The following is a 27813-nucleotide window of genomic DNA, read 5'->3' on the forward strand; positions in this document are numbered from 1 at the left end:
GTGAAGGCCAGTAGCCCAGTGGTTTAAGCAAACATGACACAAGCACAAGGACCACAAGGAACCTGGTTTGAGCCCCTAGTTCCCCACCTGCAGGGGGTGTTGCTTCACAGGCAGTGAAGCAGGTCTGCAGTTGTCTTTCTCTCGCCCTCTCTGTCTTCCCCTCCTCTCTCCATTTCTCTCTGTCCTACCCAACAACAATTACAACAAAGGGCAACAAAATGGAAAAAATAGCCTCCAGGAGCCGTGGGTTCATAGTGCAGGCACTGAACCGCAGCAATAACCCTGGAGGAAAAAAAAGAGAGAGAGAAAGATAATTATGGGTTTTTTTTTGTTCTGCTTTGTAGATGTAGTAGATCACATTTATTGATTTGCGTATATTGAACCAGATGTGCATCCCTGGGATAACATTCTTTTAACCCTCTACTCTTCCCACTTTAGTAAATTCAAGTTTCCTCATTTAGTAACCACATTTTGAATATTAAGACAGATAACTGTATTATCTATTTTTTGGTTTACCAGATTTCTTTTTTACAGATCCATTTTATTTAGAAAATATGACTTTTAATAAATATTTTTCTTTTTTAAATAATATTAATTCTATAATAAATATTTAATAAAATCAAGTACTAAAAATAGAAGTGTTGTTCATTTTATTTCTTTACAAAAATTACATCCTTCATTTTCTGAGCACAGATTATGTACAAGTATTATACTAAGCATTTTATAAAATTTCACTTAATTAAGAAAAAAAACTCTAGCATTATAATTGGCATTTATTTATTTTATGGAGACAGATAAATTAAGAGGGAAGCTGGAGATTGGGAGAGAGAGAGATACTTGCAGTACTACTTCACCACATGTGAAGCTTCCCCTTTGCTAGTGGGGACTGAGAGACTGAACCCTGGTTCCTGCAGATGGTAACATGTGCTCAACCAGATGCATCACCACCTGGTTTCCATTTAATAGGCACAATTAAGTGTGATCAAATAACTTGTCCCATTATAAGGTAAGTAAAAGTTGGGACTCAAACCCAGAATTTTGTAATTACAAAGTCCTTTGTCTGAAACTACCTCGGACCACACAACATATGGAATATATCAAGAGATTATAAAAGGAATTGAAGCAGACAGATAGTGGGTTGTGTGTTAGTGTCATATGCCATTCAAAGTGTGTTCATTACACTTATGATCCCTGGAAGTAAAATGTATTTATCTTGTTAGATGCATTAATCAAGATATCACCACATATGTGAGAAATAATAAACAAAATGGGAAATTACATTTACTTTTTCTTCATTTTCTGTATTCTCTGTATAGAAAATAGCACAAAGGGAGTCGGGTGGTAGTGCAACGGGTTAAGCATAGGTGGCATGAAGCAGAAAGATCCCGGTTCAAGCCCCCGCTCCCCACCTGCAGGGGAGTCATTTCACAAGCGATGAAGCAGGCCTGCAGGTGTCTATATTTCTCTCCCCCTCTCTGTCTTCCCTTCCTCTCTCCATGTCTCTCTGTCCTATCCAACAACACCTACAACAATAAAAAAGAAAGAAAAATAGCATAAATACCACATTTTATTATTATTTGTCTATTTTACCTGGTATACTATATGTTATGTAAGAGGAGTAATGTCTAAATTATTTATTCCCATAACCCCTAATGCATATTAAGTACATACTATTTAACAGGCCCTAGATAAATAAATATAGAATTAGAAAGTATTTATTTATAAAAATACCCTTCAAAAGCCTTTATTTTCCAAAATATGTCCTATCTAAATTTAATTCTTAATATGCACAAAGTTTTTTCAGTAGTAAAACATAAATATAAATTAAAGATCTCTAAATCATTCAAGACTATAATTATTATACAATTAATTCACTGAATAAATATTTAGTTCTTTCCTGTGGTAACTAGAAAGCAACCAACCTCTTCAAGATGAAGCTGAACACCTCCTTTCCAGTTTCCCAGTCATATGCTATGCAAAAGTAATTGAACAGGATTATGAACATTGGTTTCCTGCCTTTATGAAAAATTTAAGGTCACAGATGTTTCTATGATGGTCTGAGTGAAGAACAGAAGAGTTGTGAGGTCCAAATCAATAGTGGAAATGAAAAACAAGGTATCCCCATGAAGCAGATTATCTTGACCTATGAATACTTCCATTCTCTACTAAGGGGAATTCCTATTGTGGGCCAAGGAGAATTAGGGGGGGTAAAAAAAGAGGTATAAATCTGTTCAAGTTTCACTATAAATATTAATCTTGTGTTGAGTGTTCTCAACATTTTTATTGCAATAAAAAAAAGTTAGGGCCAAGATGGCGACTTTGGAGCCGCAGCTGCTGTGAGCTCCAAGAGGCAGCAGCTTGCAACCCGGGATTCTCCTGGATAGGGTAGGACACTGGGCTGTCTGTAGGAGGGTGAATACAGACTGGTCAGATGACACCAAAATACAGTCCCATAATTCTCTCTGGGGCTGACAAATGGAGGTCAGGGGAACAAAGGAAAATCCTTTGATTATTTCTGAGCTAACCCCCGCCACCCCAGTACCAGCAGCGGAGCCACTCCTAGCAGGATCCCCGCTGAACTATTTTCTTTACCAAGAATCCTGCCTCACCAGGGGTGTCATTTCAAGCCTCTTCCTTTAACTTCTCTCTTTTTTTTTTTTTTTTTTAGTGGCTGGAGCTCTATTTGAGTGACAAAATACCTGACCAATCAGAGCCTCATCCCTGCCTGGGAAAGACTTCCTGGAGGATTTTTTTTTTTTTTTGATATTTCTTAAAATTGACTGTCTTTGCTCAGACTGCCTGCAGCCAATTGAGTGGTCAAAGCAGCAAACTGACTGTTAGGGGTTTTCAACATTATTTTATTTTATTTTATTACTACTATTATTATATACATGTGTCCCTTTTCCAAACACCTTCTTCAGGCTCACCAAAATTAACTGTTGTTAGGAGTCGGGAAGTAGCGCAGAGGGTTAGGAGCAGGTGGTGAAAAGCGCAGGGACTGGATTAAAGATCCCAGTTCGAGTCCCTGACTCCCCACCTGCAGGGGAGTCGCTTCACGGACGGTGAAGGAGGTCTGCAGATGTCTATCTTTCTCTTTCCCTCTCTGTCTTCCCCTCCTCTCTCCATTTCTCTCTGTCCTATCCAGCAACGATAACAGCAATAATAACTACAACAACAATGAAACAACAAGGGCAACAAAAGGGGATAAATAAATAATTTTTTTTTTTAAATTTTTAAAAATTAACTGTTGTTGTTTTTTCCATTGCTAGGTGACCGATGTCCTATCCATTGTGAGAGGAACTTGTTTCTCTCTACCTCTTCTCTCCACTCTCCATTTTCACTCCTCCTATCTAATTAAAAAACAGGGAAAAAAAAAACTCTTTCCTTTCACTGCTCTTCCTTTTTTTCTTCTTTATTCCTTCCTTTCTTTTTTTATTCTTTCCTTCCTTCCCCCTTCTTTTGTTTTCTGAATTCACTGATACTCACTTGTGAATTATTTGGGGGAAGAAATCTGACTTGAAGTGGACTATATGTGTGTGTGTCTTCTCTACTTCCCTTTCTCCTCTTTCTATCCCTAGAATTTATAATGGACAGTAGATTTGCATAATTGTCTATTCTTGCTTTCCCTTTTTTCCTGTCTCTTTCTTTTTCTTTTGTTTGGTGGCTACTTTTTCTTGGACTGGAGGTGCTGTTTGGCTAAATAGTATTGGTTGAACTGCATCAATCCTTGCCTCAGTTACTATTGTTGTAATTTCTGAGGCTGCTGACTGTACTTGTCATAAAGGTCTTTAGTGCGGCTTGTACTCAAAACACAATAACTGAAGAACAACATAACAGAAAAATAAAAAACATATCAATAAAAAATGGTTAAATCAAGAGCAAATAAATCTGCTACCACAATGTATCAGGACAGGAGCCCAGAAGAAACTCCAAATCAGTCAAAAGTACCCATAGATAAGAAAAGTATTCAAGCAATAGTAAACCTAATAATCACAGAAATGAAGACAACTATGGAGAAAAGGGCTATCAAATTAGGGAAACAACAGAGGAGGACCTCAAAGAAAATACAAGCTACTTCGAGGTAATTAGAGAAATGAAAGCTGAGATAGATGAGCTAAAAGGCCAACTAGCAGAACAAGCTAATACTATAACTGAACTGAAGAAAGAAGCTGAGGGGAGTTTAAAGCAGATTAATAGAAGCAGAAAACAGAATTAGCCAGACAGACGATGAAGTAGAAAAAACAAAGAAAGAGGTAAAAGAGCTCAAAATGAGATTAAGAGACACTGAAAACAACAAGAGATATATGGGATGATATCAAAAGAAGTAACATTCATATAATTGGCCTACCAGAGGAAGAAATAGAGGAAGGAGAAGTAAATATTCTAGAGGAAATAATAGAAGAAAACTTCCCAAACCTAAACAACAGAAAGGACATTAATATTCAAGAGGCCCAGAGAATCTCAAACAGAATCAACCCAGACCTGAAGACACCAAGACACATTATAGTTACAATGAAAAGAAGTAAGGATCCTAAAGGCTGCAAGAGAAAAACAAAAAGTCACATACAGGGGAAAACCCATAAGACTATCAGCAGACATCTCCACTCCAACTCTAAAAGCCCGAAGAGAATGGCAAAATATCTATTGAGTCCTGAATGAAAAAGGGTTTCAACCAAGGATAATATATCCTGCTAGACTTTCATTCAAACTAGATGGAGAGATCAAAACCTTCTTAGACAAACAACAGTTAAAGGAGGCAACCATCACCAAACAGGCCCTGAAAAAGGTACGAAAAGACCTCTTATAAACAAGAACATCACTATAATACTTGCCATATATCAGAGCAAATAAAGAATTATTGAATAATGGCACTACAGTACATTCAATCCATAATATCAATAAATGTCAATGGATTAAATTCACCCACTAAAAGGCACAGAGTGGGAGGATGGATCAGAAAACACAAACCAACCATATGCTGTTTGCAAGAATCCCATCTAACCCAACAAAACAAATATAAACTTAAAGTGAAAGGATGGAAAACTATCATACAGGCTAATGAACCACAAAAAAAGGCAGGAACAGCCATTCTCATCTCTGATACCATAGACCTTAAATTAAATAAATCAATAAAAGATAGGCAAAGCCATTACATAATGATTAGAGGATCCATCAACCAAGAAGAATTTAACAATTATTAACATCTATGCACCCAATTACAGACCATCTAAATACATCAAACATCTACTGAAAGAACTACAAAAATACATCAACAGTAATACAATAGTAGTGGGAGACTTTGACACTCCACTCTCACACTCAGATCAACAAAGCAGAGAATCAACAAAGAAACAAGATAATTAAATGAACAGATGGACAGACTAGACCTCCTGGACATTTTCAGAGTCCTTCACCCCCCAAAACTGGAATACACATTCTTTTCAAATCCACACAGCACATCCTCAAGGATAGACTACACGTTAGGCCACAAAGACAGTATCAACAAATTCAAGAGCATTGAAATCATCCCAAGTTTCATCTCATACCACAGTGGAGTAAAGCTAACATTCAACAACAAACAGAAAATTACTGAAAGTCACAGAATTTGGAAACTCAACAACATAATGTTTAAGAACTGCTAGGTCTGAGAGCCACTCAAGCAAGAAATTCAAATGTTCCTGGAAACAAATGAAAACAAAGACATAATTTATCAAAATATTTAGGACACAGCTAAAGCAGTATTGAGAGGGAAACTCATAGCCATACAATCTCATATTAGAGAACAAGAAAAAGCTCAAATAAATGGCCTTACTGCATGCCTTAAGGACTTAGAGGAAGAAGAACAAAGGTGCCCTAAAGCAACCAGAAGGATGGAAATCACTAAAATTAGAGCAGAAATAAACAACATCAAAATTAAGAGAAGCATACAAAAGATCAATGAAGCCAAATGTTGGTTCTTTGAAAAATTAAATAAGATTGACAAACCCTTTGCCATATGCACTAAAAAAAAAGGGGGGGAGAAGACCAAAATAAATAGAATTGTAAATGATAGAGGAGATAACACAGCTGACACCACAGAAATACAGAAAATCATGTGAGATTTCTACAAAGAACTATATGCCATCAAGCTGGAGAATCTGGAAGAAATGGAAGAATTCCTAGAAACATATACCCTTCCAAAACTGAACCAAGGAGAACTACAAAACCTAAATGCACCAATCACAGAAAAAGAAATCGAAACAGTTATTAAGAATCTTCCCAACAACAAAAGTCCTGGACCAGATGTCTTCACAAATGAATTCTACAAAACTTTCAGGAAACAGCTAATACCTATACTTCTAAAGCTCTTCCACAAGATCGAAGAAACAGGAACACTCCCTTCCACCTTCTATGAAGGCAACATCATCCTGATACCAAAAGCAGATAGGGACACAACAAAAAAGGAAAACTACAGACCAGTATCTCTGATGAACATAAATGCCAAAATATTAAATAAGATCCTGGCCAACCAGATACAGCAGTATATCACAAAGATTGTTCATCACGACCAAGTGGGATTTATCCCAGGAATGCAAGGCTGGTTCAATATATGTAAGTCAACCAATGTCATTCACCACATCAATAAAAGCAAAGCCAAAAACCACATGATTATCTCAATAGATGCAGAAAAAGCCTTTGAAAAAATCCAACACCCATTCATGCTCAAAACACTACAAAAAATGGGAATAGATGGGAAATTCCTCAAGATAGTGGAATCCATATATAGCAAACCTACAGACAACATCATACTCAATGGACAGAAAGAAGCTGAAAGCATTCCCCTCAGATCGGGGTCTACACAGGGCTGTCCACTATCACCATTACTCTTCCACATAGTATTGAAAATTCTTGCCATAGCAGTCAGGCAAGAGAAAAAAATCAAAGGAATACAAATTAGGAGGGAAAAAGTCAAGCTCTCACTATTTGCAGATGATATGACAGTATACATAGAAAAACCTAAAGAATCCAGCAGAAAAATACTAGAAGTTATCAGGCAATATAGCAAGGTGTCAGGCTACAAAATCATTGTGAAAAAATCAGTGGCATTTCTTTATGCAAGCACTAAATCTGAAGAAGAATTCACCCAGAAATCACTCCCATTTACTGTTGCAGCAAAATCAATAAAATACCTAGGAATAAAATATTGCTCCAGGTCGCTGATTGTCAGAGAAATGAAAATATAGACAACACTGAGATACCACCTCACTCCTGTAAGAATGGCATACATAAAAAAGGATAGCAGCAACAAATACTGGAGAGGCTGTGGGGACAGAGGAACCCTTCTGCACTGCTGGTGAGAATGTAAATTGGTCCAATCTCTGTGGAGAGCAGGTCTGGAGAACTCTCACAAGGCTAGACATGGACCTTCCATATGACCCAGTAATTCCTCTCTTGGGGATATACCCCAAGGACTCCATAACACCCAACCAAAAAGATATTTGTACACCTATGTTCATAGCAGCACAATTCATAATAGCTAAAATCTGGAACCAACCCAGGTGCTCAACAACAGATAAGTAGCTGAGAAAGCTGTGGTATATATACACAATGGAATACTATGCAGCTATTAAGAACAATGAACCCACCTTTTCTGACCCATCTTGGACAGAGATAGAAGGAATTATGATAAGTGAGCTAAGTCAGAAAGATAAAGATGAGTATGGGATGATCCCACTCATCAACAGAAGTTGAGAAAGAAGAACAGAAAGGGAAACTAAAAGCAGGATTTGACTAAATCTGGAGTAGGGCACCAAAGTAAAAACTCTGGGGTGAAGGTGAGGGTGGATATTTGGTTTCCGGGGTGGCGAGGTGGTGGGAATGGTGTTTATGTACACTCCTATTAATTTGTAGTAATATAAATCACTATTTAATTAATATGAGAGGGGAAAATAGTTTGTCTCAAACTTCTTAAAGCACAGACTACGTCTTTTTAGTGCACAGGCTGAGTCTTTGATATGCTGACTTCTCAAAAGCCTAGACCAGGGAGAACAGAAGCAACCGGTGGCACAGCTATATACAAATAATGTCAAAGGACATAAATTATGGTGATGTTCGGTTTTATACAGCAAATCCTAACAAAAGGGATTTTTCAAAGTTAACCCAATTACCAAATAATGTTATTATAGCAATAACTAGCTATTGTCTTCTTAAACCCTAAGACAGCAGGAACCTCCTGCTCCCTCTATAGAACCTATATTTCCTCCAGTTCTGCAACCTCTGGGATGGGGCTCACTTTCCTGCATGCTTCTCACAAGTCATACCAAATGATATTGCATCCGCCAATCCCAACCTAATCAATGCAATGACTACCACCTCAGCATGCTTCACTTCAGATTGTGTCCAGAGACTTCAGGTGTGCAATGACAACCCTTCAGCTTCATTACTCAGGTGAGACCTTTCCTTTCATAGGATTCTCTAATTCCATTTCAGGAAGTTCACTTCCTAACAAAGTCCCAAAACCTAGATATAGACATGGTCCAGTGAGATACAGCATATGTTCACATGTATCCATAAACTAGGGCAAAATATATACCTGAAAGCAAAAGTACACAATAGCCTGCAGTGAGTCAGTATAAAGTTCCTAATGAAATAGTATCTAATTAGACTTAGATATCCTCGTCACCTATTTCCTATTACAGTTCTCTCACTCACTCCAAAGCTAACCTTAGCAAAGCAAGGACTGCAAAAGCTGAATAAGGGCAAGAGACTGGCATAATTTAATTATGACTCTTTAGTCACTATCAGACCACCCCATCAGCTGGGGCCCTATTCAGGGAGTCCTGAGATTCCCAAACAGACATGATGGGCCCAGACCTCAAATAAATCCCTCTCTCCATTGTTACCGATCATTTCTATCAGGAACAACAAAAAAGACTCCTTTGTGGGCCCCCCATAGGACCTTGCCCTCAACTTGGATCAACAATGATAGAGAATGTTCCATCCTCCAAAGGGAAGATGGACAACATACTCTATGCTACACCTGAGGAAGACGGGTCCATACTGGGGCAGCCTGGGAATGTTCCTACTCATGACCACAGAATGTGAGCTCAGATCTAAAGGATGCACAGGTCACATAGGCTCCTAAGCTGAATATGGGCCCCAGACCAAATCAAATCGATGGGGTTCACAGTCAACAATATTTATACCCCTTCCCCATATTAGGGAGCTACTCTCTTCCCTTATCCAGCTTTCTCGTCCTTTTTCTAGCCATGACATCATTTCCCTAGACAATAACTTGGATCCACCTGCATATCAGAATTCAGGCTCAGAGAAAAAAGAAGGAGAAGAAGGAGAAGAAGAAGGAGGAGGAGGAGGAGGAGGAAGAAAAAGAAGAAGAAGGAGAAGGAGAAGGAGAAGGAGAAGGAGAAGGAGAAGGAGAAGGAGAAGGAGAAGAAGAAGAAGAAGAAGAAGAAGAAGAAGAAGAAGAAGAAGAAGAAGAAGAAGAAGGGGAAAAACTAGTATAGCGACAGGCCCTTTGAAATATAACTAAAATAGGGCACCAAAGTAAAAACCCAGTGGTGAGGGGTAGACATGCAGCTTCCTGGGCCAGTGGGGGGTGGGAGTGGGCGGGAGGGATGGGTCACAGTCCTTTGGTGGTGGGAATGGTGTTTATGTACACTCCTAGCAAAATGTAGACATATAAATCAGTAGTTAATTAATATGAGAGGGGGAAAATCAATTGTATGTCTCAAAGTTTCTCAAAACACAAACTGAATCTTTTTAATATATAGGCTGTGTATTTGATATGCGGACTCTCTCAAAAGCCTAGACCAAGTAGATTAGAAGCATCCAATAGCACAGCTATATACAAGATACTGGATACTACTATACAGCAAACCATAACAAAGGGACTTTTCAAAGTTAACCCAATTACCAAATAATGTGATGATAACATTAACTATCGATTGTCTTTTTGAACCCTAAGACAGCAGGAACCTCACATCTCCACTATAGAGCCCCTACTTCCCCCAGTCCTAGAACCCTTGGATAGGGCCCACTTTCCCGTATGCATCTCCCAATCCAAACCAAATAATATTGCATCCGCCGATCACAACCTAACCAACGCGATTGCCACCTCAACATGCTTCACCTCAGACTGTGTCCAGAGACTTCACGTGTGGAATGACAACTCTTCAGCTTCATTACTCGGGTGAGACCTTTCCTTTTATAGTACACTCTAATTTCATCTCAGGTAGTTCACTTTCTAACAAAGTCCCATAACCTAGATATACACCAGTTTCTGTGAGAGAGAGCTTATGTGCACATGTATCCATAAACTACTGCAAAATATATACCTGAAAGCAGAAGTACACTAGAGTTTGCAGTGAGTACCTCCCTAACACTTCCTCTCCACTATTCCAAGCTTGGGATCCATGATTGCTCAACAAATTGTTTGGCTTCGTATGTTAACTCTCTTTTCAATCACCAGGTTCCAGATGCCACCAGGATGCTGGCCAGGCTTCCCTGGATTGAAGACCCCACCAATGTGTCCTGGAGCTCAGCTTCCCCAGAGACACACCTTACTAGGGAAAGAGAGAGGCAGACTGGGAGTACGGACCGACCAGTCAACGCCCATGTTCAGCGGGGAAGCAATTACAGAAGCCAGACCTTCTACCTTCTGCAACCCTCAACGACCCTGGGTCCATGCTCCCAGAGGGCTAGAGAATGGGAAAGCTATCATGGGAGGGGGTGGGTTATGGAGATTGGGTGGTGGGAATTGTGTGGAGTTGTGCCCCTCCTACCTTATGTTTTTGTTCATTAATCCTTTCTTAAATAAAAAATTTAAAAAAAAGAAATATAACTAAAATATGCCTACTATCTATAAAATGGAGGACCCCCCAACACTTCATCTGCACTATTCCAGCCTTTAGGTCCATGATTATTCAACAATTTGTTTGGCTTTGTATGTTAACTCTCTTTTCAGCCACCAGGTTCCAGATGCTAGCATGATGTCGACCAGACTTCCCTGGACAGACAACCCCACCAATGTATCCTGGAGCTCTGCTGCCTCAGAGTGCTTCCCCCACTAGGGAAAGAGAGAGGCAGGCTGGGAATATGGATTGACCTGTCAACACCCATGTTCATCGGGGAAGCAATAACAGAAGCCAGACCTTCCACCTTCTGCATCTCACAATGACAATGTGTGTATCCCCAGAGGGATAAAGAATAGGAAAGCTATCGAGGAGAGGATGGAATACTAAGGAGATCTGGTAGTGGGAATTGTGTGGAGTTGTACCTCTCTTATCCTATGGTTTTTGTTAATGTCTCCTTTTTTAAATAAATTTTTAAAAATTTAAAAAACAGGGTAATGAGGAGTAGAATATTCTTAGGCTCAATGTTACTAAGGTGCTTTATCACCTAGGGTTCAAAAGAGCTAACTGAACTGGCAAATTTTTCAGTTTCCCTAGAGAAGATGATGTCCTCTCTCTTTCTTGTGAATAAAATAAAATAAAATCTTTAACAAATAATAATAAGAGGTCTGGGAGCTGGCAAAACAGCTCATTTAGATAATGTGCTGCTTTGTCATGTAAGTGGCACAGGTTTGAACCTTCCTCCCATCATATGGAAAGAGGCTTTTGTACTATGGCTCATTTCACCCTTTCCCTGCCTCTCTGGCTCTAAACGAAGTGAAGCCTGCAAGTTGATGCAGCAGGTAGCATACTGGACGTGTGCGTGAGTGTTTAAGTTTGTTTCCTGGTACTGCATATGCCATAGAGGTGTTCTGGTTTTTTTCTGATGAATAATATAAAATAAACCTTTATAAACAAACAAACAAACAATAGATATCCTCCAGACTGTTGTAAGAGAGACTTTGAATAAAAAAAGTTATGAATCCCAAGACAAATGTGCACAAAATTCAGTACTGCATTGCTCCACGCATCTTATAACACAAATACTAGTGTACTGCATTCCAAAGAAATACATTACTAAGGAAAATAAAGAAAAGGACAAATAACATACTAAACTTTTGGTCAAAAGTGAGATGATATAAGAGTAATAAGTATATAAAATCAGATACCAACTAAATAAAAATATTCATAACCTATCATCAAACACCATTGATAAAATAATAATGATAAAACACCCAACTATTTAAATTTAATAATAGAAATTTAAATTCAACAGACTGTAGATTATTTTTTATATTTTTGTAGATAAAGGATTGAGCAATCAATATATTTTAATTATATTTAACAAATTAAACCATGCAGTATCCTAACAACTACATTAACTATTTATTATTTAGTAAAACTAATTAGACAGCATAACCTTAGTGAAGTAGTAGCCAATAATATACTCTATGCAACCTTTTTTCAACTCTTATAAATTTTCTTAGTTCTTAAGTACAGTAAAATAATGTTGTTATGCTGGTCTTAGGGGCTAAACATAACCAGTAAAATTATCAATAGTAAGCTTTAACAAGTAAATAAATATAGTTCAATTTTTTTAGAAAAGAAAAAAGAAACTTCTAATAGAATGGTTCTATTAGCTCAAATAAAATTAATTAGTACAAAAATGTCTTTAAGAAAATAAGAAGGGGGCCGGGTGGTAGCGCAGTGGGTTAAGCACACAGGGCAAGAAGCGCAAGGACCAGCATAAGCATCCAGGTTTGAGCCCCCAGTTCCCCACCTGCACGTGAGTCACTTCACGTCACAAGAAAATAAGAAACATTCTTTTAAATATTTCATTTATGCATTTTAGTGAGACAGAGAAACAGAGTGAGAGCAGAAAACTGATAAACTCTGGCATATGGTGGTGCTGGGAATTCAGCCTGATACCTCTGAGCCTCAGGCATGCAAGTCTTTTTCCATAACTATTGGTCTGTCCCTCTACCCTAGAAAATTAAGAAACACATTAACATATATATGTTTTTTCCTTTGACACCACAGCTTCATTGGGCACTTATACCTAGCACAACATTACAGTGGACTCTTTTTGTCCTAATAGAGAAGGATAGAGATAAAGCAGAGATAAGAGAACACCGCTGTACCTCTTGTAATGTTTTTTCTTTGCATGGTGCTTCCATGTGGGGGCTCGATCCCAAGTCCTTGCACAGTGTAAAGTGTTTACCAGTTAAGCTATCTCCCACTCCAGATTTTTTTTTTTTTTTAGATAGACAAAATGGCAGAGAGAAAGTGAAAGAGGCCACAGCACCAAAGTTTCCTTCAGTGTAGTTAGGATGATCAGGCTTGAACCTGGGTTGTACACATAGCAAAGCAACATACTATCCAAGTGAGGTATTCCTCCAGCCTAGAAAACTCAGTCATTAAAGAAAACTTTAAAAAGTACTAGTTTCAAATCTGTCAGACTTTAGGAGGTGGAAGGGTGGGGACACAGAACTTTGGTGGTGGGTGTGGTGTGGAACTAAACACAGTAATCTTTCAATCCTGTAAGCCACTATTAATCACAAATAGAAAAAGAAAGAGATGAGAAAGAGAGAGAGAGAGAAGGAGGAAGGAAGAAAACTGTCAGAATAGTTTAAATATTTTTCAGGGAAATACTGAGAGTTTTTCAAGTTACTTTAATATTTCAGGGGTAATTAAAAGCATGCAAACTACCTGCATCATAACTTTCCATCGGTCAAAAGGTGCCGTACATGTCCGAGCAACTGCACCAGCTATTCCCCCAGCCACCAAACGTCTCCACCAATCTCCAGAATGCTTTTCTTCTTCAGTAAATTCATCTGGAATAGCTAAACTCTCCCCTATGTCAACTACCTAATAAAATATAAAAATAAATATTAGACAACAAGAAAAAGGTTAAGTACTTGGTTTTTTGCAAGGACCTACAATCTAATATTATGTTTTACATATTTTTGTCAATGAAGTGACAATTTCCTAGCACTTGGAACTTGTTTTTAGCACGTAGAGATTTTAAGTAACATAACATATATATTGTATTTATTTACTTACCACCTGGACTCCACTGCTCATCTCTGACTTTTTAGATAGAGGGAGACAGAGACTAGGGGAAAAGGGGAGAAATTATCACAGCATCAAAGCCTCCTCCCATGTGGTGGTCAGGTCCAAGCCCCATAGATAACCCTAGTGGCAATAGTAAAAAATAAAATTGGGGGACCAGAAGGTAGCGCAGTGGGTTAAGCACACATGGTGCTAAGCACAAGGACCGGCATAAGGATCCCGATTCAAGCCCCTGCAGGGGAGTCGCTTCACAGGTGGTGAAGCAGGTCTGCAGCTGTCTTTCTCTCCTCGTCTCTGTCTTCCACTCCTCTCTCCACTTCTCTCTGTCCTACGCAACAACAATGACAGCAATAACAACAACAATAATAAACAAGGGCAACAAAAGGGGAAAAAATTAAAATAAGTAAGTTGTTAAAAATACTGTTTTTTAATTTTTTATTATAATTATTTATTTATTTATTTATTTTTTTGGATAGAGACAGCCAGAAACTGAGAGGAAGGGATGATAGAGAGGGAGAAAAACAGAAAGACACCTGCAGCATTGCTTCACCACTTGTGAAGCTTTCCCCTTGCAGGTGGGGACCAGGGACTTGAACCTTGGTCCTTGTGCACTGTAACATGCACACGCAACCAGGTGTGCCACCATACGGCCCTCAGCACCCCCCTTTTTTTTCTATTCACAGATACACCTTTTACTCATTTGTCAGCTCCGCAAACTATAGTTTTACTTTCTGTACTTTGTTGAAATTCATTCACAAAACCAGACTCCTTATTAAGATCAGTGAATATTTTCTAGATCAAGTCTGTGTTAGATGTCACTCTCTTCATCAACATGTTCTCAATAGCATAAAATGAAGAGTGCCTAGAGCAAGACTATTGGCATAGTATTTCTCTAGCTTTTATATTTTCTAAGCTTACTGATTCAACTGGAAAATTCTAGATCCAGTAGTTGTGACTTAGAAAGAGAAGATGGACCACGGAAAAAAGTGGACAAATATAAATAAATGTAGACAGTTATAGAAATAGTAGTCAATCATGTCTGTGAGCATGGGAGAACTACTGTAGTTTCCAATGGAGGGGAAGCAGATGCAGAACTCTGGTGGTAGGAATGGTGTGGAATTATATCCCTGCTATCTTATAATTTTGTGGATCAATATTAAGTCACTATTAAAGTCAAAATACAGCATTATCTTACGGAAGTACGTTTCCAGAAACGAACGATTTCATTGATATCTTTTGCAGGACGAAGTAAAAAGTAGTACTTCCATTCATCCCAGTCTATTGTAAGTGTCTCATCATTACTAATGCTGAAAATTAAAAAATAAATCTGAGTGATTATAACATTTGTAATAAAATTAGTAACATTATATATAAAAAAAGTAAATCCTCCTTCCATGCGTAATGTAAAAGTCACTCTTTTGACCCTCATGAATATCACTGTGTATTCACATTTTTAACAAGTGATATCTTTTTTCAGGACAGTTTTAGATTTTCATAAAAACTGAGAAATATAGCAGAGTGCCTATAAACCCTTATACCCAGTTTCTCCTATTGGTAACAACTTACATTAATGTAATACATTTGTTACATCTAGTGAACCAATAGTAAAGCAAAAGCTCATACTTTACTCAGACTTCCTTAGGAGTTTTTTTGGGTCCCTTTTTTATTATTTCTTTGTTTGTTTTAGGACTCCATATGAGAAACCACACTCAATTTAGTAGCCATGTCTTTGTAGGTCCCTCTTGGCTATCACAGTTTCTCAGACTACTTATTTTTGATAACTTTAACATTTTTTGAGTAGTACTAATCAGGTATTCTGCAAAGCATTTCTCAAAAAAAAAGAATTGTTTTGATTTTTAGTTATCTTCTTATTTGCATTATACTTGCCTACAGTCTCTCTTAAAGGGATTTTTCTAAGTTATCTTTATTTCTTTTTTTATATGTATTTATTTTTTTCCCTTTTCTTGCCCTTGTTTTTTATTGTTGTTGTAGTTATTGTTGTTGTTATTTGATCCCATCATTGTTAGGACAGAGAGAAATGGAGCGAGGAGGGGAAGACGGGGGGGAGGGGGGGGGGATAGACACCTGCAGAACTGCTTCAGCGCCTGTGAAGCGACTCCCCTGCAGGTGGGGAGCTGGGAGCTCAAACCTTACGCCTCCTTGCGCTTAGCCCCACGTGCACTGAACCCGCTGTGCTACCGCCGACTCCTGTTACCTTTATTTCTATGTCACCTTCTGTTTCTTTTTTTAATATTTATTTATTTATTCCCTTTTGTTGCCCTTGTTGTTTTTATTGTTGTAGTTATTGATGTCATCTTTGTTGGATAGGACAGAGAGAAACAGAGAGAGGAGGGGAAGAGAGAGAGGGGGAGAGAAAGACAGACACCTACAGACCTGCTTCACTGCTTGTGAAGTAACTCCCCTGCAGGTGGGGAGCCGGGGACTCAAACCGGGATCCTTACACTGGTCCTTGCGCTTTGCGCCACCTGAGCTTAACCCACTGTGCTACCACCCAATTCCCTGTCACCTTCTGTTTCTATCTCTGAGCACTTAGTCCTGTTTTACCGAGCATTCAACAAAAGTTTGTTTAATTAGTGAAACATAAAATTAACTGCACATTATACCTTTTGGTTCTAATATTTTCCTCTGACCTCTGTTTATTGTTTATATATTTTCCCCTTTTTTTGCCCTTGTTTTTTATTGTTGTTGTTATTGATGTCGTCGTTGTTAGATAGTACAGAGAGAAATGTAGAGAGGAGGGGAAGACAGAGAGGGGAAGAGAAAGACACCTGCAGATCTGTTTCACCACCTGTGAAGCTACCGCACCTGCAGGTGGGGGAGCCAGGGGCTCGAATGGGGATCCTTACACAGGCCGGGTGCACTTGACCTACTGCGCTACCGCCCCACCCCCTATAGCTGTTTTTTTTTTTTATCAGCTTTAAAATTATTGTTAACTTAAGCATTTAAAGATTCGCCTTTCACCATGCAAAATTCAGAATTTACTCAACTTTTAAGCATTCTGAATAAAAAAAATAAAATAAAAACATCCAAATGTTTTTTTTTTCCTTCCATAGTTAGGAAAAGGTAGAATAAATTGTTCTAGTGACACTTTTCGAAATGTAAAATCAAAGAAACAATTCCATTCTGCCAACAACAACAACAAAAATGGTTTAGTATCCACTCCTAGTCAAGATGAATAATAAAACAATTATTATAAGCACTTATAAAACTCGACACAATCTAAGAAACAACTGCTTTGAAGTCCTAAACTACAAACAGGAATGATAATGATACTAAATAAAAGGGAAACACATGAGCTGAGCTCCCCATTAATGCTGGCCCCTATCTGAAGATAATTTTTAAACTGTACCATGGAAAAGTAGGAGCATAAACAGAGAACAAGTAGAAGAAATGGAGATTAGAACTGAGAAATACTGAAGGAGCATGAATTTAAAGAACAAAGTTTGGTGGGTTTTTCAGAAGCTACACAGGCCCCTTTAGTATCTTTGGTCAAATCCTAAATTATGCCCGACTCCATCAGTCTGACAAAAACAGTTATGTAAGGACTGTGAACTTAAGTCTATAGCTGAGAAATGACGCAGTAGGAGGAAGGGAGAGAGGGAGAGAAGAAAGAAGGAAAAAGAGGGAAAAAAGGAAGAATGGAAGTAAGGAGGGCATTATATTTATAGCAATTTCTTACAATGACTATTAAATAAAATTAAATTACTGAAAATAAGAATATAGGCTAACCTTTGTAAAATTTCTTTTGCCTGAGCCTTAGAAATATTTACACCCAGTGATTTGAAAGCAGCAATGACTTCTGAAACTTCTATTACTCCTTTAAAAATTGAAAAATAAAGTCAGGTTAAAGTATCCAAAAAGGTAATGAAGCAAAATATTCTTAGACTGCAGTAGTCCTAAAAGGTCTATATGTCTTATACACCTACAGTCCTATATTCACAGACTATAGCCTGAAAGCTATAAACACAAAAAGACACAGAGAGAACAGAGCATTGCTCAGCTCCAGCTTATGGTGGTTCCAGGGACTGAACCTGGAACCTCCGAGCATCAGGCATGAAAATCTTTTGCACAACCATTATGCCGTCTACCCAGCCTGATAGCCAGTCTTTTAAAATGTGATTTTTTATGTTAATGTCATTAACACAAAATATAATATTATGTAATATAAAAAATTCTTAAGAAAATTGAGTCCACTATTCAACTCACTATACGAAACTTCAGAGAAACCAAAAATTACTAAAAACAATGTCCTCCAAGGAATTTATCAGTTTAATATGAGCTAATAATTTAAAATCTGTATGACACTGAGCTAAATACATGTTATGAATAAAATGAAATGGAGGAATAAGTACAGCAGTGAAACACATGAATCTGAATGAAGCACTATAAAGAATAAAATATGAAACAATCTAAGAAATAAAATCACTTTGACAAGGTAACTTTCTGAGTAAGGTACACTGTTTGATTGGTTGAACAGGATAGTTGATACCTCGGAGGGTAGTAGTGATTTGGAGAGGATGCAAGAGATGATTCTGAGATATAAATAATATTGTTTCTTACCTGAGGTGTTTTCATGTTACATGTTTAACTTCTAAAATTTATGGAGCTTTTACTTATAATTTATGCATTTTACTATTTCAATTAAATCTTCCCCCCAGGGAAAGGCAGACTTGAAATGCCATATTAACCAGCTTTGACTTTGGCAATTTCCCAAGTCTACCTTTGCTCAAATTATTATCTCTGCTCAAGAAGCCCTTTCTTCTCAATTCTGTTTATATATTGACAAAGCACAAGTCTAAATTGCCTCTGGGTAGTATTAAGCTCTTACTACATCACTTTTATAGAAATAATCACTTTACTTTGTTAGTTACACATCTTTATTCTCATTCACTTAAAAAATGTATGCTTTTAAAAATCTAGTGTGTGTGTGTGTGTGTGTGTGTGTGTGTGTGTCTCTGAGGCCCAGTGCCACCACTATAAATCCACCACTCTTAGTGGTCTCTCTCTCTCTCTCTCTCCCTCTCCCTCTCCCTCTTCCTCTCCCTTTCCCTCCTCCTAATTTTTATTAGATAGGACAGAGAGAAATTGAAAGAGAACAGAGAGATAGAGAAAGAGAGAGATAAACACCTGCAGACCTGCTTCATTGCTAGGGCAGGTGAGGAGCAGGGGCTAGTACCCAGGTCCTCGTGCTTGGTGATATATGTGCTTAAACCGGTAAGTCACCACCCAGGCCTCTCCTAAAGAATCTTTTAACGTAGTTCCCAGTGCACTAGCCCACATGTAGTGCTCAAAAATTGATTGTTTCATTAAACTAAAATACATTAACTTTCACACTAGAAAAAAAAAAATTGGGGGCCAGGTGGTGGCTCGCCTGGTTGAGTACACATTACGATGCACAATGACCCAGGTTCAAGCCCCTGGTCCCCACCTGTAGGGGAAAGCTTTGTGAGTAGTGAAGCAGGGCTTTTGTGTTTCTGTCTCTCTCCCTATCACTCCCTTCCCTCTCAATTTCTGGCTGTCTGTATCCAATAAATAAATAAATAAATAAATGACAAAAAAAAGATAAAAAGTGATATTGAAAAAAATTCAAGCTGGGACAGGGGAGATAGCATAATGGTTATGCAAATAGACTCTCATGCCTGAGGCTCCAAAGTCCCCCCCCCCCCCCCCCCGTCTCCCTCTCTCTCCCCCTCTGCATTTCTCTCAAAAATAAATAAAATATTTTTTAAAATTTCAAGCTAAAATGCAGGGGGAAATTCAGTAATTAAATCCAGAATATATATATATATACCATGGCTGTGGACTAGAAAAGAGATTCAACATTGTCTTCAATTATATGCAGAAAGCTTTCAGTGAAGAGATAGATCTGAAATAGATTTGATAGGGTAGCAATAGTTAGATGAGCAGAGGAGGGTGAGAAAGATAACAGAACTGTTATGCAAAAAGTTCTCATGCCTGAGTTTTCAAAGTTCTATGTTCAATCTCCTGCACTACCATAAGCCAAAAGTGAGCAATGCTGTGGTTGAAAATAATAAGTCTTTAAAAGGAAACTAAAAGATAACACTTCCAACATAGAAAACCCAGAGAGAAATGCAAAATATTCCATTAGTGTACCAGTAATTTATTGCTAAGTAACAAACCAAAAAAAAAAAAAAACCGGTAGTTAAATTCAATCTGAATTTTACTCACTCATTGGTCCTTTTGTGGTCACTCATGTAAATTCAATCACATGGAAGTCTGACTACATTTGGAAATTCAACATGATTTCACTCACATTGTCATTTCAGATGTAGCACAGTTGAGCCTAATAGGTATATTTCTGCAAAGTTTTCTCTCCTGCTGAGCACCTATACCACTTGTCTCATGGCTCAGGATGTTCAAAAGGAAATATACCATGAAAAAAAAAAAAGCTCCAGTGTTCAAGTACTTATCAAGCCTTGTTAATTTTCTCTTTTTTTAAATTTATTTATTTTCCCTTTTGTTGCCCTTGTTGTTTTATTGTTGTGGTTATTATTGTTGTTATTGATGTCATCATTGTTGGATAGGGCAGAGAGAAATGGAGAGAGGAGGGGAAGACGGAGAGAGGAGAGAAAGATAGACACCTGCAAACCTGCTTCACCGTCTGTAAAGCGACTCCCCTGCAGGTAGGGAGCCAGGGACTCGAACCAGGGTCCTTACAACGGTCCTTGCACTTTGTGCCACCCACACTTCACCCACTGCGCTACCGCCCAACTCCCCCTTATTAATTTTCTAACGTCTGAAGCAAGTCAAATAACCAAACTCAGGTCAGTGTGGTTGAGGACTATGCAAGGGCATGAATAATAGGAAATGTGGTTCACTGGGACAGCCATTATAAAGCAAATTACTAATTCTTCCTGAGTCTTCATGTTTTCGTGTATTAAATGTAGCTGTTATGAGGCTGTGTGAGAGTCAAATAAGTTACAGAAATAAAGTGCCTCAGGAAGTATCACAGTGGACAAATCATCGAAATCTTGGACATAAGATCCCAAGTTCGATCCATAGCATCACATATGCCAGTTATGTTCTGGTGCACTCGTTTTCTCTCTCTCTTTCTCTCTCTCTCTCTCTCTCTCTCTCCTCTCATTCATAAATAAATAAATAAATAAATAAATAAATAAATCTTTGTATGTGCTTACCTTAAAAAATAAAGAAATAAAACAAGGAAATTGACCTCTACACAGAGATGATCTGGGATAGCAGTAATGAGCCAGAGAGTAAGCAGTTCAATCAGTAACATCTCTGGCATGTTGTCAGAGCTTCATCTCTTCAGTTCTGGTGGGCAACAAGCAGTTCTGGTGGCAACAAGAGTTCCATACCCACCGACAGAACATATGATTTGCCACACATATGACCCAAGTTCAAGCCCAGCCCCTACATACTACAGGATGCTTTAGTGCTGTGGTGTCTTTCCTTCTGTCTTTCTATCTGAAACAGTTGACCTGGAGTGGTGAAGCTCCAGTAATGACAGAAAGAATATAAAAGAAAAAAATTTTAAAAGGATGCTAAGAAAGAAAGAGTATTCTCTATTATTTCAGAGCTACAAACATTAATTTGATCCCACTCACAGAAATTGAAAAATAAGAACAGAAGAGAAAACACAAAGCAGAACTTGGACTTGATTTAATGTATCTCACCAAAGCAAAGGACTCTGGGGTGGTGGGGGTGTATTCAGGTTCTGCAATATGATGGCTAAGGAGAATGAAAGTAGAGGTTAGAGTATTATGTGGAAAACTGAGAAATGTTACACATGTACCAACTACTGTACTTTATTTTACTATGCACTATAACACACTAATCCCCTCAATAAAAGAAAAAAATTAAAAAATAGTTCTCTGATACCATGGACTTGCATCATACATGGTGAAAATAATCCAGAGTGAAAGTCCAGAACAGCACTAGAGTAGGAACACCATCAGTCCTAGGTCTGCAGCAAAAGATGACCAAGTCTAATTTATAGACATTTACAAGTAGCACTTCTGAGCTTCTTGAAGTTTTAAGAGGGAGGATCCAAAAGAGCCCAAACTTTCCCCTGCAAAGTATATGGAAACTTGGAGCACTGAACTTTGGGTGTTAAGGGAAATAGAATATCTAACTTGACTACAACCAAAATTTTAAAAATCATAAATAACAAATGTTACTTTTAAATACACTGATACTTTCTATTTATATGTTATAAAAGCATGTGGATAGACTTATTATTAAACCAGAAGTCTGGAATCCATAAAATAAAACTATTAAATAGATGATAATCACACAGAAAATATAAACTTATATATAGTTTATGTTTTATTCTTAGAATTAAAAAATATTAAGAGGCAATTAATAGCCAATATGTCAATTTTTGATGGTATTAGTAAGTTATAGGCCAATAAAGGTAATAGTACTAACAGTTGTTATCAAATTAATCTAATTGTGGATAAAACAAGCACAAACCATCACTATTTCTGTCTAGACTCTTAAATGCCAGCTTCATTTTTTTCTCATGTTCTTGAAGGTATTTCATAAATTCTTCAAAGTCCAACTTATTATCAGCATTGGTATCTGCAGCTTTTAAAATAGCCTACAAGAAAGAATAAAATCATTGCAGAGACGTACAGCAAGTAAAGCAACTATACTATGCTAACAGTAATACAGTTCATTTATACTAATCACAATTTCTAGTATTGTCTTATTTTTTTTTCAGTCACACAAACGAAACTAGGTATATTAAGTGGTTCTTAATTTTTCCCAATACTCGAAGCAGTATAGAATATGTCATTCCAAATAATCATAAATCATAAATATTTACTGAAGGTAAATAGTAAATGGCAAGTACCTTGAAAGAACAGACATACTAATTCTTTGCTACTAGAGACCTTACTATTAATATATAAAATTCTGCTGGTGGCTCGGCAGTAGAGCATAGGACTTGCATGTGTAAGGCATCTGTTTCAATCCCTGACAAAGCCATGTTTAGGTCTCTCTCACTTATAAATTCAATCTTTATTTTTTCATCCTGTATGACCCACAATTTAGTAGTTTAGGGCATAATCTTATAAAACAAGGATGGATATTCAAGTTTTATTGGGACTTTGCTTTTTAAATAAAAATTAATAATAATAGCCATTTTAAATTTTGATAATAGTTGTAGCTGAGGTAAGCTTGGTTTACAATCTATATTCAAAAGTAAAATTTCCCTCTTCGAAATGTGTTGTAACACCTTACCCTCCACCAAAGTACCAACATCCTTTCACCAAAAACCACTGGATTTCCTACAGCCTTGCAATACCAATACAGTGACATACCCCAATAACCTCAATTCTGTAGTTCAAGATAAAAAGTTTGTCTTCAGCCCACCAATGTGTCCTGGAGCTGTGCTTCCCCAGAGCCCTTCCCTACTAGGGAAAGAGAGACAGGCTGGGAGTATGGATCTACCTGTCAACAACCCATGTTCAGTGGGGAAGCAATTACAGAAGCCAGACCTTCCACCTTCTGCATCCCATAATGACCTTGGGTCCATTACTCCCAGAGGGATAAAGAATAGGAAAGCTATCAGAGGAGGGGATGGGATACGGAGGTCTGGTGGTGGGAATTGTGTGAAGCTGTATCCCTCTTATCCTATGGTTTTGTCAATGTTTCCTTTTTATAAATTTTTTTTTTTAAAGTTTGTCTTCACTTGACTTAGTTTTTTATTTCCTCCACATGGGGAGACAGCATTCAGTACTTTCCTTTTATAAAGACCTCTTTAGTATTTTTTAGGGCTAGTTGGTGGTAAAAAAAAAAAAAAAATCTTTTATTTGCTGCTTCCTCAGGCTTAATTTATAACCTAATGGGATAGAGTATTCTTGGGTGGAGGTTTTTTTCCTTTCAGAGTTTTAAATATGTCCTGCCATTTCTTTCTAGAGTTTCTGTTGAGAAATCTGCCAATGGCCTTATGTGAATTTCCTTATAGGTAACTTTTTGCTTTTCTCCAGATGTTTAATATCCCCTCTTTATCATGAATCTTTACCATTTTAAAATGCCTTGGTGAGCTAAGGGTATATTTTGTTTGGAACTTTTAAAGCTTCCTGTATCTGAGAGTTCTTAAATAAAATGGAAATGCCTCTTGACCCAGCAATACCACTCATAGACCTTTATCCAATGGACACAAAAACAACTAATTTGCAAATATACCGGTGTGTGTGTGTGTGTGTGTGTGTGTGTGTGTGTGTGTCCCTATGTTCATGGCTGCAATATCCAGGATAGACAACATATGGAATCAACCAAAATACCCATCAACAGATGGCTGGATAAAAAATTTGCACATATTCACTACTACTTGGCAATCAAAAAAGATAAGATTGTATTTTTCAGGATAAAACAGGTGGAACTGGAGGTGACCATACTAAGTGGAATAAGAGATGGCAGACAATTAATGCATGGCTTCAGTCTTATACAGGATATAGCTAACTAAATCAAATAAAGTTATTTAAAAAAAAGTTGAGAATTTTTAGTGATCAGAGTAATAGGTTTTGGGTCAGAGTTCTCTTTTTATTAATGTCAGTCTATATTATGAGAAAGCTTATCTATAGGCCTATTGCTGTCAAGAGGGTACATTTCTCCCTGATAGGCAGCTGTACACTTCACCCTCCACCAAACCATCATCCTGTTCCACCACAGGGACTTAGGTCTCCATCCTTTCTTTAAGGCAGCACAGCTCTCTCAAAGAATTTCCTAGGCCATGACACAGTGTGGACACACACACATAACTGTTAGGGAACTAAAATGAGTGGAGTAGTATCTAAAATCTGGTCAGCACTGAGGGAAAATAACTGTTTTCTGTTGCTATCCTAAAACATCTATCTAATTTTTAAATATTAAATCAAGAGTAAAAAAAGGAAGCGTCCCTAATATATGTGAGGGACCAAAGCAATCAACTGAAAAGCAAACCCAAGGTCTGACTTCCCTAGCTTTATGGTGTGCACATCAGAATGAGAGAGAAGTTCTGGGTGCCCATTTCTGTCATCTGGAAGAGATCTTGAAGCATGAACCCTGGAATGTGAATGTCCTAATGTTAAAATATGTTGAACAGCTAGAAATGAGCAAGTGGAGAGAGTTTGGGGAACTAAAAACACCCATCTTGGAAGACAGCTCAGATATGTCAATCACAAAAAGAATATAAATTTAAAAAAAAAAAAAAAAAAGGAAATCCAGTATCAGATAACTAAGGGTAACTTCCACAAATTGAGATTTTCCTCTCCCCAAATTCAGATAGAATGTATTATGACTAATGCAGGATGCTTGATGACCTATGAATAGCCATGTTTGGCACAGGTGCTGAAAGAACCTAACACTTTAAGTGATATATATATATATATATATATATATATATATATATATATATATATATATATTTGGGTTTTATCTATTTGCCAAACCTCTGTGGGATTTTTTTTTTTGGCATGCATTATGGGTAAGCATGTGCAAAGCACATAGCACCCGGCTTATCAATCAAATGTAATCTCTGCTTCATACATTTACCCTAGAGTGCAGATTCTGCCCCAAATAGCTTTAAAGGGTCCTTCACTTTCTGTAAAGGAGGATGGAGACAATTTAATCCTCTGCTTAGTAAGCCTTCTCTTTAACAGTACTATTGTTTGGGGTTGGGGGGAGGAGGTGATAGCTTAACGGTTATGCAGAGACTCTTCGAAATCCCAGGTTGAATCCCCCACACCACCATAAGCCAAAGCTGATATGGTTAAAAAAAAAAAAAAAAAAAAAAGTACTACTGCTAAAATACTTTGCTTCAAACTTTCTTGTGCCAAAACTTTCATTCAGTTCCTTACTGAATATCATAAGAACCAAGGCAACTGTGTTTCAACTGTGTGTCCTGCAAGTACAGTGACACTAAGAAATCACTGCTGAGCTCTGGCTTTTGGTGATGCAGAGGACTGAACCTGGGAGCTCAGAGCCTCCCGCATGCAAGTAGTCCCCAGCCCAAAAAAGAAGTATTTTAATCCTGTATCCACAAAGGCAAAGAGGGGGGGGAAGGGAGAAGAAGTAGAGGGGAAGAAAGAAGAAAAGGGAAACAAAAACCTTAAAATTCTAATGGGTTCAGTAAATATGCCATCGCCAGAAACCTCCCAAAACTCCCAAGAGAAGGCGTTGGTTGGTCTTAGGTGAGATATATATACATATATTTTAATTTCTTTATTGGGGGATTAATGGACTTCGGTGAGCTTTAAGAAGTTTGGGGAAGTGCTTCCCTGGGCTGGTTCGGAAAGTCGACCAAGAATCCCACTCTGATTCCATGGACCCTTTTGAAGGAAGTGCTGAAAAGGGGGGCAAGTTTAGCCCCAACCTTTCTCCAGATTTCCCCGCGCTCCTTCTATCCTGCTCACTCACTTTCTCCGATTGCGGAGTAAACGACGAGCTCCAGTTATGCAGCCCCTCCCGGAGCTCTGAGATGTCCAGGACCCCGTTACCATCGCGGTCCAAGTCTTCGAAGAGAATCCGGTAGCGAAAGTAATCCTCCTTGTCCTCCTGGCAGGACGCCGCGGGCAGCACGAAGCCCCGCAGCCAGCGCAGCATGGCCGCCGCCCCTCCCAGCCCAGCGACAGCGGCCCGCCGCCCGCCGCGCCCCCGGCGCCGCCTCCACGACGACCGACCACCAGCCCGCGGAGCCCGGCTGCTCTGGGCCGCGGGTCCCCGCAGTCAGCGCGGCTGCAGCAACCGCCAGACCCAGCCTGCGCTGTTCCAAGCCGCCTGGGGCGAGGGGACCCGCGGCACCGCCCGGAGGACGCCTCGCGAGAGCGGCCTCGAGGGCCCAGAAGGCTGCAAGGGAAGGTGGGTGAGCCTGGGAAGTTGAGGGACACCTGCAGCATCCCGCCCCCGGCAGGGAGGGGGGCGGCGTTTGAACCCAGGTGCCAAAACAATCTTGAGAAAAAAGAGCTAGAGGTATCACATTCCCAGATCTCAAAAAGTAGAAATAGCAGCGGGTTAGGCGCACGTGGCTCAAGGATCAGCATAAGGATCCCGGTTTGAGCCCCCTGGCTGCCCACCTGAGCCCCCTGGCTGCCCACCTGAAGCGGTGAAGCAGGTCTGCAGGTGTCTTTCTCTCCCCCTCTCTGTTTTCCCCTCCTCTCTCCATTTCTCTCTTGTCCTATCCAAGAACGACAACAGTAATAACTACAACAAAGGGGAAAATGAATAAATATTTTAGAAAAATTAAAAATAAATAAATAAATAAAAACTGTAGAAAAAAATAACAGAACTGGAGCGATCACATTCCTAGATCTCAAATTGTACTATAGAACCATTGTAATCAAAACTGCCAAGTACTGGAACAAAAATAGACACACTGACCAATGGCATAGAATTGAGATCCCAGAAATAAGCCCCACACCTATGGACATCTAATCGTGAACAAGGGTACCCAGACTATTCAATGGAGAAAGGAGATTCTCTTCAACGAAAGGTGTTGGGAAAATCAGGTTGAAACATGCAGAAGAATGAGACTGAACCACATTTCACCACACACAAAAGTAGATTTCAAATGGATCAAGGACCACTCAAGCAAAGAGACCCCTTACAGAATGGGAGGACACCTTTACATGCCATACATCATACAAGAGGCTAATAATAAAGATATATAAAGAGCTCATCAAACTCAGCAGCAAAAAGCAAATGACCTCATGCAAAAATGGGGAGAGAATATGAGAATATTCACCACAGAATGGATCCAAAAGGTCAACAAACATGAAAAAATGCTCCAAGTTCTTGATTGTCAGAGAAATGCAAGTAAAGACAATGAGATACCTCTCTCTTCACCCCTGTGAGAATGGCATACATC

At 38.6% G+C, this 27813-nt stretch overlaps 1 protein-coding gene across 2 annotated transcripts in view; it reads right to left on the reverse strand.

Moving 5' to 3' along the window:
- LOC103118115 (mitochondrial adenyl nucleotide antiporter SLC25A24-like) overlaps nt 1-26740 on the reverse strand; it is a 56217-nt gene extending 29477 nt beyond the window's left edge. Inside the window, exons 1-5 of one of the 2 annotated variants that reach the window (XM_007528290.2) lie at nt 26367-26740; nt 22437-22563; nt 17712-17799; nt 15157-15268; nt 13599-13757 (exon numbers count right to left, since the gene is read on the reverse strand). In XM_007528290.2, the coding sequence (XP_007528352.2) occupies nt 13599-13757; nt 15157-15268; nt 17712-17799; nt 22437-22563; nt 26367-26552 (672 nt within the window). In that variant the 5' untranslated portion in view covers nt 26553-26740. The remainder of the gene's footprint in view (nt 1-13598; nt 13758-15156; nt 15269-17711; nt 17800-22436; nt 22564-26366) is intronic. The other variant, XM_060202172.1, reaches the window with a different exon arrangement.
- Nucleotides 26741-27813: the final 1073 nt, after the last annotated feature.

The sequence above is a fragment of the Erinaceus europaeus genome, chromosome 11, assembly GCF_950295315.1.
Source record: "Erinaceus europaeus chromosome 11, mEriEur2.1, whole genome shotgun sequence".
Classification (NCBI taxonomy): domain Eukaryota; kingdom Metazoa; phylum Chordata; class Mammalia; order Eulipotyphla; family Erinaceidae; genus Erinaceus; species Erinaceus europaeus.